The sequence below is a fragment of the Mixophyes fleayi genome, chromosome 2 (genome assembly GCF_038048845.1).
Source record: "Mixophyes fleayi isolate aMixFle1 chromosome 2, aMixFle1.hap1, whole genome shotgun sequence".
Classification (NCBI taxonomy): Eukaryota; Metazoa; Chordata; class Amphibia; order Anura; family Limnodynastidae; genus Mixophyes; species Mixophyes fleayi.
The window spans coordinates 59,256,962-59,269,077 of NC_134403.1; the positions used below are offsets into that span (position 1 = coordinate 59,256,962).

At 40.5% G+C, this 12,116-nt stretch overlaps 1 protein-coding gene across 1 annotated transcript in view; it reads right to left on the reverse strand.

The window, feature by feature from the left end:
- VPS36 (vacuolar protein sorting 36 homolog) overlaps positions 1-12,116 on the reverse strand; it is a 34,655-nt gene that overhangs the window by 9,777 nt on the left and 12,762 nt on the right. Inside the window, exons 6-8 of the mRNA XM_075199051.1 lie at positions 10,505-10,591; positions 559-591; positions 388-465 (exon numbers count right to left, since the gene is read on the reverse strand). Of these exons, the coding sequence (XP_075055152.1) occupies positions 388-465; positions 559-591; positions 10,505-10,591 (198 nt within the window). The remainder of the gene's footprint in view (positions 1-387; positions 466-558; positions 592-10,504; positions 10,592-12,116) is intronic.

The window sequence follows — 12,116 nt, forward strand, 5'->3', positions numbered from 1 at the left end:
ACCTGGCGCATATATGATAGGTGCAGAGCTAGACACAGTTTAAGATGCATTTGTTGCAGTATATGGCCTCAATATTTTTAGGGGCGGCTGTTTTTAACATAAATTACACCCCACAAGCGTCATACTCAGCATCAGGCCCATTGTATTTAGCTTCAGTACATTAAAGAAAAACGGATTTTGAAACACATTGAATAGCATGCAGAGTTACAGGGAAGTGTAATTAAATGTATACTACATACATGATACGTGGAATGGACAGAACAGGTGCAGATGTTATTATCTCAGACAACTTTTCCACTAATGTTTTTCCTGGAGTTAGTTCTCCTAAAAATATTGTGATATTATTCTTCCCAATATACCTTGGCAGCCGGCTCAGACATGTCATACCTCATCTTCTGTGATGTCTCCTTGTTTGTCTTTGATTTTGTTCGCTATGGATTTGGACAGCTCTACCATTTCCTTGGCCTGTAATAATAATTATGACAAATATCTAATCACTACTCTGCTGAGAGGAAACCGCTACACTGGACATGGACTCACATTAATGTGTCATCGTACCTTCTCCATGAGCTTGCTAAGATCTTCAAAGGCCTGGAAAACAGAATGTGGAACCAAAAGTGTAGTAATGATTTGACCAAAATCAAATTAACACCAATACGGATACAAAAATCACTGCAAAAATGTATCCTTAGTCCCTGTACCAGTGTGATAGATGGCACACCAATCCCCCTATTATATTACTACCACGCACACATGGGGGGGGAATTCAACTGGCCGCTTTACTCTCGAAATTAACGCAGCCTGTGCACTATTACCATTCATACGGTGATTTTAACCCAGATCTCTGCTCCCGCCTTCCATATATATATATATATATATATATACACACACACCTCACTTATGTTTTACTAAGTACCCATTTGTGTCTATAAATATTACACCATTTCATATCTTAATGTCACACAAGGTTTTTGCTCGACAGAATATAAAATGCACTAATGTAGCAATAAATATAGTATTGTGCAGTTTGTTTGTTTTTTTACTTTTAAACAATAAACCACTTTTATTCCAATGGTAATGTTCATTATTAAGAATCACAGATAGGTGCAGTCCCAGTATTGGTAATGGAGCTACAGTTCTAAAACAGTTATAATTATTATGCCACAGTTATAACATTGCACTCAATTTTTATAGTTTGCTTTGCTGCCATTGAAAGCACTGGATGTTGTGTGCTGAATACTACCATACAAACATCTATTAACAACATAACTGTTCCATCACAATGGTAAAGTAACCGCAATTTAACATTCTTTACACCCACAAAAGTTTTGTTAACATAAATATGAATTAACAGGTATGTAAAAGTACGGTATGTATACTATAATGCAGCTGAGGGTACGTTATCCATTGCTTAACTTTTATTAGGTTCTAAAGGGTTTTTTGTATTGCCTCAAAATACACTTATAGACAGTAATTCTGTTGTGCATAGGAAACTACTTACACCAGCTTTATCTCACGTAACTCCAATCATGAGAGGCTCCAGAAACATTTATATATGTTATAGATTTGTAAATATGATTAGATGCTTGCCTACAGCGGAGGAAGCTATATTGATGAAGCCAATATTCTGCCCATAAATTGACTAGCAGCTAGTTACATAACTAAAGCCTGAAACAAGAATGACATTTAAGTCATAATGAACAGGCAGGCACTTACACAAATTTATGTTAAAATTGGAATAGAACTGAAATACCTAAACAGAGCAATGAGTCCAAACTAATAAGAAGTGGCAAATTTAAAATGCCTTCAAATGTGGCATAAGTGAGTACTCAGGGTTGGTTATATACCCATCTATGGTGGGTGGCCCTAGCTGTGCTCATCATACAGCTACTTGATACTGGTTAGTATGTGGACATGCATCAAGTGTGTACCACTGCTGGTGAATATGTACACTAAAGGTCCTTATTTAATAAAATAAGACACTAGACAGTGTGCTGTATTACACAGCAACCAAGCAGACACTAGCTTTCATTACAACAGTGCTCCGCAACCTTCTCACCCTCGGCACACCTATGCCCTTCCTAGGATTCCACGGCACACCAAAAGCAAAAATATACAAAAAAAAAATCTATATTGTTTTCAACACAAAAGAACACTCCCATAAGAAAAATATAATTATCAATTAAATAGACTTCAGGAGCAATATGGGCGGCCCTCTAACCTTCAAAAGAAATAACAAATGGGCAGCACGGTGGCTCAGTGGTTAGCACTTCTGCCTTACAGCACTGGGGTCATGAGTTCAATTCCTGACCATGGCCTTATCTGTGTGGAGTTTGTATGTTCTCCCCTGTGTTTGCGTGGGTTTCCTCCGCGTGCTCCGGTTTCCTCCCACACTCCAAAAAACATACTAGTAGGTTAATTGGCTGCTATCAAAAACTGACCCTAGTCTCTCTCTCTCCCTGTCTGTGTGTATGTTAGAGAAATTAGACTGTAAGCTCCAATGGGGGCAGGGACTGATGTGAATGAGTTCTCTGTACAGCGCTGCGGAATCAGTGGTGCTATATAAATAAATGGTGATGAAAGAAACTTGACCACAAAGCAGGAAGGAGCTGGGGGTCAGAGGTTAAGGTCCAGAGGGCAGACTGTTGCCCATCACTGGGTTAGTATAGTATGAATCTGATTTCATGATATGCAGGCGTTTGTTTGCAGCAGCTGTCTATGAAAATGTTTAGTCTGAAAACTTTACGTTTCCATCGATAGTAAAGAGGATGAGGTTCAGTAGAAAACGCTAAGCATCAAAACTATACAAATTTATTAACAACTAAAGTATATGTTAGTGTGAGTCCGAGTGCTGTGGTTCTGTCGGACCTGTCAGACTTGACTAATCTGTTTCAGGCTACGCGTCCCCCTTCCCCCCCTCCACGGGCTTATTTGGTAAATACATCAATTTCATTCTCTGTGTATATTTAGCCATTGTGGGTCATCAGAGACAGAATATACGTAAAATAAAAAACTGAATAACAGGATTTTTATTATTAATTCATTTATTTATAAGGCACCACAGATTCCGTAGCGCCGGATACAGAAGCAAGTTACAGATGAGGTAATACATGTCAGCAGCACAGATGAGTGTGAGTAATGCTATGAGGACTTACACAGAGTGCAGCAAAAGACGTGACGGGACGTACGAGGGACAGGAGACAGACGTGGGACAATAGGTAGAGAGGACCCTGCCGCGAGGGCGTACATTCTAAAGGGAGGGGTGATGAGGCAGTAGGACCAACTGGAAGAGAAAATTTACATGGCAGACGAGGAAGAAGAGGTGATGGATAAAATGGTTAGGAGGTGGTAAGATATGAGAGCTTGAAAAGGTTAGCTTTGAGTGAGCGTTTGAAGGACTGAAGGTTGGGGGAGAGGCGAGTGAGACAGGGTAGGGAGTTCTGAAGATTAGGGGCAGCATGGCAGAAGTTTTGGAGGCGAGTATGGGAAGAGGTAATGAGGGGTGAATTGAGGTGAAGGTCAGAGGAGGAGCTGAGTGGCCGGGTAGGTATGTATCTCGAGACAAGGTCAGAGATATAAGGGGGAGAAGTGTTGGTAAGGGCGATGTAAGTGAGGGTAAGGAGCTTGAACTGAATTCTGAAACGGAGAGGGAGCCAATTAATGGATTTACGCAGACTTGGAGATGTTGAGTTTCAGGAAGCGGTGTGACATCCAGATAGTTACAGCAGAGAGACAGCCTATCCCACATACCTGGGATAGGACAGCGGGAGACAGGCCAGGGGTGGAAAGATAGATTTGCATGTCATCAGCATAGTGGTGGAATTGGGAGGTGAAATGATTGAATGAGTTCACCAAGAGAGGTGGTGTAGAGAAAGAAGAGCAGAGGGTCAAGGACAGAGCCTTGTGGGACTTCAATAGAAAGGGGAAGAGGGGGGGAAGAGCCAGAAACAGACACACTAAAAGAGCGGCCAGAGAGGTAGGAGGCAAACCAGGAGAGAGCTGTTTCATGAAGACCTATGGAGTGAAGGGTGGTGAGGAGAAGAGAATGATCGACGGTGTCAAAAGCAGCAGAAAGGACGAGGATGAAATGTTTTATGACTTTTTTGTGTTGAACGTCAGCTAGAAAAATGCTTTTAGCATCAGTGGACGATGTTGGAAGCACTGCGCCACGGCACACTTTAGCAACATCTCGCGGTTGTGGAACACTGCATTACACTAAACCAATAAAATCTCATCTCTGATTGGTTGCCAAGGGTTACACCACAACATTGTTTTGTGTATTAAAATAATAATTAAATTAGCCCCCGAGTCATCTCACAACAGGGATTTGCTAACAGATCAGAGGCTTCCTAAAACTAATTAATAACATGTTCCAACTCATCACTCCCAGAAAGAGAGAGAAGCGAGGACAAAAGGGAATACGCACACACCTAACAGGAACTTCCTCACATAAACACAATCCTACAGCACTGTGGTCTTATCAGCAGCCCGCAGCCCACGCAGGAAGCTGCAAGAGCCCTTTACATTCAGTCATTAATTACCACTTATAACTACTGTATCCAGACGCCCCCTATTTATTCAAATAGCAAAATGTCCTGTTAATCAATCTATTATAAATAAACACCAGGCTTGTATTTAAGATACAGGAATGGGAACATAATATGCAGAAAAACAAGTTGAATAACTTTCTCTAACTCAATTACAAGCAGGCATATATAGCACCCGTAATAGAGGCAATATAAGTAAGAAAAGTAATTCCACATGATCCCAGTAAAGCTCCTTGAAGAGCAAGCACCCTCTCGGACATAAAATATATGACAGGCAGTGCATTGTATGCGGAATAATATAATTATAAAATAATCACGTTTATACAGCATGTAATCTGATTATTTTCTAGGTTTTTTTTTATATATCTTTCTGACAGTTGCCATTTTTAAAAAACTTCCAACACAGTGCTTTACTACCACTCGCCACTCTGGGGCAGTACAAATGCCAGTCTAAGTGAGTGGCTTGCAGTCTCCTAGGTAACTTAAGAGCAAGGAAAGCAAATCTGACATGGCAAGCTTTGTCATTTCAGCTTTTTTTTTTCTTTTTCCTTTCTTTCTGTAACCACATACTTTGATCTGGTGCTACTCCAGCACATCTCACTTAAAAAGAGCAAAGGAAATGCATGTTGAGAATAAAGAGTGCATTTTACCAGTTAACACCAGAATAAATGTGACAATTATGTTTAATTTATTGTTTCACGCATGATGTAATAAGTCTTATTTAAAATTATGGTGCAATGTGGAAAAATGTGCTTTAACAACTAGATGTTTCCATTAATTTTCTGGATTACCAAAGATAAATTGCAAAAAAATAAAAATGATTGGTTACTATGCGTAATAGCAGATTTGAGCTCACAGTGTCATGTTATTAAATAAACCCTTATGCAAGTAATCCAGGCTTCTTTGGAAAAGGACCACAGGGAAAAATAATCCCCTAGAGGTTAGTAGGACCCAAACTGCTGACGGACATTTTCTATCCAAAAATTGAGGCTTTCATATATGAAAGTTGAAGATAAAATGCACTATTCAGTCTTACCCTGACTTTACACTGCTGCTCTGTTATAAAGAAGAGCTGGATCGTGCAATCCTTCTTCCAATACAGGCAGCTGAAGCTACACCCACATATTTTAGGACACTGTTGAAACTTGCTAGCCAGTCTCACAAACTGGATGTACAAAAAGTGAAGGATTAATGGTTAATTACAACCAAAAATGGTTGCACCCCCAACAACCAGTGTTTTGCAGTCCCATGTCACCCGCTACCTTGTGCTTCAACACTGCCTCTCAGGATTTTAGAAGACTTTAGAATTTACAGCATATAGACAACATGCCTTATAGGCATTCTACATAAATAATATCAACCCAGCCACATTCATGATTGTATCAGAATATCAGTTAGAGATATGTATTTATATCAATATCAATATTTTGAATTCATTTGTTTGATCATAGATTCCATAACTGAACACATTATCATGCAAGTAAGCATGACCTAATCACTGAACAAATATGGATGGAAACACATCAGGCAAGTTTGATAACTCTGGTAATAATAAGATAAATCAGATTTGCATGCCAAAAAACCATGAATAATTTTGAAAGCCCTCGTCTCAGGCCAGACAGAAAAGGATAAAAAAACAAATGACATAACTTTATGAAGAAAATTAAATACACAGCATGCCCTCCAGGCACGCCAACCAGCATGCCCTGCAGGCACGCCAACCAGCATGCCCTCCAGCCAGCGTGCCCTCCAGGCACGCCAACCAGCATGCCCTCCAGGCACGCCAACCAGCATGCCCTGCAGGCACGCAACTCAGCTTACTTACTGTATACTTTAGCAGCACTTCACAAGCTGTATTTCTTAAGACACACAACAGGAAGGATACACTGCAAACTCACATAGATTTAACTAGGGCTCAACAATTCCTACAAGAGTTAAGAGCCATGGCCAAAAGCCAGCTTTAAAAAAAACAAAAAAATTTTAGGGAAACTTTACACTCATCCATATCCCTCTATTCCCTTTACTGGAATAGATCCCTACTATGCTGGAGTATGGTTATAGACACACATTCAAATTATAGCTTCAGCACTTGATCTGCCTGACTGGCAAATCACAAAGCCGTCTGCAACTCACAGTGTAGCATCAAGGTTCTTCTATGAGGAAACTCTTTGGTTTCTCACAGATACCTTCTGCCAGCGCTGTATCTTCCTAACCCATGTGGAGGATTCTAAGCAACTCCTGCAGACTGAGAAGGTTCCCTGCAACAGTGCTGCTCCCGCACTCCCAAATCCAGTCGGCGATCGCCTCAACACACACACACCAGCTAGGCCATTTACACACAGACACACACCAGCTAGACCATTTACACACAGACACACACCAGCTAGGCCATTTACCCACAGACACACACCAGCTAGGCCATTTACCCACATACACACAGCAGCTAGGCCTTTTACACACACACACACATACACCAGCTAGGCCATTTACACACAGACACACACAGACACACACCAGCTAGGCCTTTTACACACAGACACACACCAGCTAGGCCATTTACACACAGACACACACCAGCTAGGCCTTTTACACACAGACACACACCAGCTAGGCCATTTACACACAGACACACACTAGCTAGGCCTTTTACACACAGACACACACCAGCTAGGCCATTTACACACAAACACACACCAGCTAGGCCATTTACACACAAACACACACCAGCTAGGCCATTTACACACAAACACACACCAGCTAGGCCATTTACACACAAACACACACCAGCTAGGCCATTTACACACAAACACACACCAGCTAGGCCATTTACACACAGACACACACCAGCTAGGCCATTTACACACAGACACACACCAGCTAGGCCATTTACACACAGACACACACCAGCTAGGCCATTTACACACAGACACACACCAGCTAGGCCACTTTCACACACACACGACCACTTTTTTACCATAAGAAATATAAAACAGCAAAAATGTCTGTTCCTGTGCACAGGGACACTAGCAGCCATAACCCCACAAAGTCCTTTCCACTTCTGTGGATCGCACGGCCATATTCTGTTGAGCCCTGGATTAAACAAAGAAGCTGAACATTTGCTTAACCCTCCTATACCATCAGCAACAAACTAAACTGTGTGAAACACCGAGCTGGCTTACGTTATTGCCGGTTATGAAGTAACTAGTTTACAAATTCCAAATCTTTTACCTCACAAACAAGACACACAAATGCAAGTTGTGTCAAGCATTAGCAATGTGTAATGTAGGTATTGTTATTGCTGCGACAGCTACTTATTTGATGGAAAACAACAGATGAACAAAGAAGCTAGAATACAAAAATCCCAGGAATGACAGGATTTAAGGGAAAATGGGCATTAGGAAAATTCTGTGAATGAATAAGAGCAAAACCTCAAAATATTGTGTGAATAAACAGGAAGTGTAATACAAATACTGTAAATTTTGCTTGATTCACTGGTATTTATAGATAGATACCTAATGACTGGCATTGCTGTGTGTCCCATGCACTAAAATACGTCAAACACGGAACTGGTTTCAGTCACGGTTGACAATTTCTAAAATGAATGAAGTGAAAGAAAAGGAATAATGAATGAGCAAAAGATTCAATGCAGCACGTGAACAACTTGAAAATAACAAGGTGAACAAGATCTATATGAGATTTGTTTCTGTTATATTTTATCTACTTATCAATATATATCATCCATCTACACCGTCATTGGCTTTGCTGGATGACTGAAACAATGTGACTTTATAATCCCAGCCACTTTCATCAAAATAAAACCCAAGTATATGTCTAAAAGACCCGATTGGTTTGGATGACGCATACTTCTATTAAAGCTTAATAACCTTCCTCTGATATCATCACTGTTGCTATGTATATGACTTTGTAGGGATGGGATTCTAGGTTGCTGGTAAAACAAAAGAGACAACCTAGAAACAGCTTTTGCCAAACAGATTAATAACTGCAGAGCAAAAAAGTTATTCGTAATATAGAGAACAGCAGCCTAATAGAACAGATCAGTGTAGTCCATGGGTACTTATATTGTAGATAGATAACAAAAATGCAGTAAAGTGAGATTACGCACATACCAGAGACTGGATCACTGAATACTCTCACAGGGGACTTCTCACAGTGTCAGTTACATTACACCAGGTAACATGTTACTGTCTACAGGGGGTAAGATTCAGAACGTTACATAGCCTGGAGAGTGTAGAGGTACATGTTACCTGCCCTGTACAAATGACATATGATATGAGAGATAGGAATTTAAGAGAACCTGAAATAAATGTATATATTATATATAACAGTGAGGGGACAAGGGATCCCCTATCCAACCATGTGTTCCTATGTACGCCTGCAGAAAGGGAAGGAATTTCTGTTTACACCCATTATCATCTGCGTCCTACTAACAAACGTGGATCGGCAAACGGACCCTGTATTCCGCTATAACTATAAGCACAGGGAGCGAGGTGCTCCACTAAATACAGTCTACATTACTGTGTTACAGAACAAAGGCTACAAGTAGTGAGGTGAGCTGGCCACTCGCCTCCCTTCTAACGTTATTTGCTTATAAAACACACTCAGTTCATTGGCTATGCAGCTGTGAATACTGTGTTTTTAGCATCGCTTTATCATTTCTCATGTAATCTGTACTCCAATTTTTTCAGTGTGATTTTTGTTTTTATTTTTAGTGTTGTATGTACATGGTTAGGTCATGAGATAATCTATGTCATAGCTAATTATTAATAAATTATGTTTTTTGCAAGCAGTTGGTAGTCCTCTGTGTATTATTCTTCCATATCACACACACATACACATATATATATATATATATATATTCTAGAGCTATCGATCTATAGCTATCTATCCATATATCTATATAGATAGGTATTTTTTTTTTAGTTTCTATACATTGAACTTATTACTTGGCGCTTCCTGGTGTTTATAATATGTGTATATTTTTTGAGGGTGTTGGCACATCCCCTCTGTAGGGAGATAACTTATAATACTGAGAATTTTAACTCTATAAGCGCCTAAGATATTCGTTTTGGTTTTTGGATAAAGAGGAAAAAAAACCCTATATACATATATATGCACTATGCTGCATTATGCAAGTGAAGACATAAACCCCAGACTTGCACGTGTGCTGTATGCAGTGTCTCAGCTCACACACTGCTCCATCCTCACTCCTGGGCGGCTCAGCAGTGGAACTGAATGAAGCCACCAGGACCAGCACAAAGAGCTGTATGTAGCCCAGCTCTCAAGCATCACATTTGCTTACAGTGTGCGCTGTTTCTCTACGCTCTCGTCTGGGCAGAAGAAGCATAGAAAACCTGTTTTTGTGGTTTACTAGGCATTATTCAAACGCTACCAGTTCTCATTAAAGAAGCATTAGATGCAAGTTCCTTTATATTTTTCCAATTCACAATAGACTTCATGCCTACAAGTCCACTAACGGGCATTGCCGAGAGCCCTTACAGTCTAAATTCCCTAACATACACACAGGCAGACTAGGGTCAATTTGATAGGAGCCATTAACCTACTAGTATGTTTTTGGAGTGTGGTAGGAAACCGGAGCACCTGGAGTAAACCAATGTACACATGGGGAGAACATACAAACTCCACACAGATATGGACATGGTCAGGAATTGAACTCATGACCCCAGTGCTGTAAGGCAGAAGGGCTAACCACTAAGCCAACGTGCTGCCTATGATTATATAGGATTATAGGACAATAATAATCCTGTCATGTATGGCATTACATTTTCATATATAAACTTATAATTGCTACAAGATGCCTAATCAAATTCAAAACCATTGGTTACACAGTAATCATCGTCCTCTTTATATGAGCAACAGTGCAGTGAGATCCGGATGTGCAGGTGTCCGACCACGAACAGAAACACATTTACACTGACCTCGGAAATGTTTTTGTCAGTCTCTTTTCTTTTCTCCTCCAGCTTCCTCTCGATGCCAACAATCCCGACAGCTTTTATTCTTCCAACCTTTGTAGGAAAAGAAGGAAAGAGGAAGGAAGCACAACATAATTCTCACCGAGCAATTTCATTTTCTGGAAGAAATCATTATACCTTGCAGGATGTAGACGTATATTCATCAACTGCTAGAGTATTGTATAAAACACCAGCCAGAGTAATATCACGCCTTGGCAGCACGGATCTGATTATCCGCTTCGGAAACCATAAACAAATAAAGTGTCTGTGTGGGTAAGTTTATATATTTGTCTAATTGTACAAAATGAACACTCCAGTTGTGAAGAAAGAACATATCAGAACCACTATGTATGATTAATGTACACCATGACCAAGCTGGCTTTCTTATTGGGTTCTTATCCACTAGTCCTAGGAGCTGACATTCTCATGCTTTACTGCCCATAATCAGAATAACTTGCAGACTAGATTTTTCCCTAATGAGGACCTGAACGTACTGGGTGCAGGGTAGAAATGCACAAGCCTAAAAAGGCTTTGTTCAGGACCTCTAAAATAGCCTACAAAATACTATATCATTAAGAAATAAAAGACTATAGATAACACAGAGAGCCGTTTCCCATGATGAGGAGTAAAGCATAGAAATGTCAGCTCTTAAGGCTAGTGGACAGCAAACAGACAAGAAAGCAAACCCTGGCTGTTGTGTTTATTATACTTTATATACTCAATTAAATTTCATTTCTATCACAATATTTAAACCTATGTCCAGAACAAATACAGTTTTCTTACCCTCTACAAAAGCTGAGCTTGTGTGTATATAAAATAAATACTTTTCAATATGGAGTTTTAAAATAAGGCTTAGTTTTTTATGTTTAATTCCACTTTTATGTCAAAATAAAATAAAAAAATAAGTACACCCCTAAACCGGGCCAGTAACCTTCACATAGTGGAAACATTCAGTGAGCTGACCTAGTATGTAGTCCATCAATATTCTAGTGACATGAAAGAGGCGCAGTAAGAGCTGCGACCTGCACTCTCGCTATGGGGTCAGGAATTATGTTTTCAACTTGTGAGACAAGTTGGACTGTGCTTTATTGGGGGGGGGGGCGTGGGGAGTGATGACAAGCTAAAGGGGAGGCGCTGTGTCAGTGTAACACAGGTGCTGACCATATACAGCACACAGCATTGTCTCTGTACATTCTGCTCCTGTGTTAGATGCTCACAGTGCTGTGTCAGTGTGTAAGACAGGTGCTGACCATATCCAGCACACAGCACTGTCTCTGTACATTCTGCTCCTGTGTTAGATACTCACAGCGCTGTGTCAGTGTGTAACACAGGTGCTGACCATATACAGCACACAGCATTGTCTCTGTACATTCCACGCCTGTCTTAGACATTCACAATCTGAACAGCTTCAGATTGGGGACAAGAACCCTTTCACCACAGTCGTGGGCAAGTTATTCAGAACTGTGGGGGTCCCTGGCTTGAAGCCCCCACAATGCTACTAGTTTGAGAGGGGGAGGGGGGGGGGGGGGAGTTGGGTAAAATGAAACTTTAGAAGCAATTCCCCTTTAAATGTCATTTC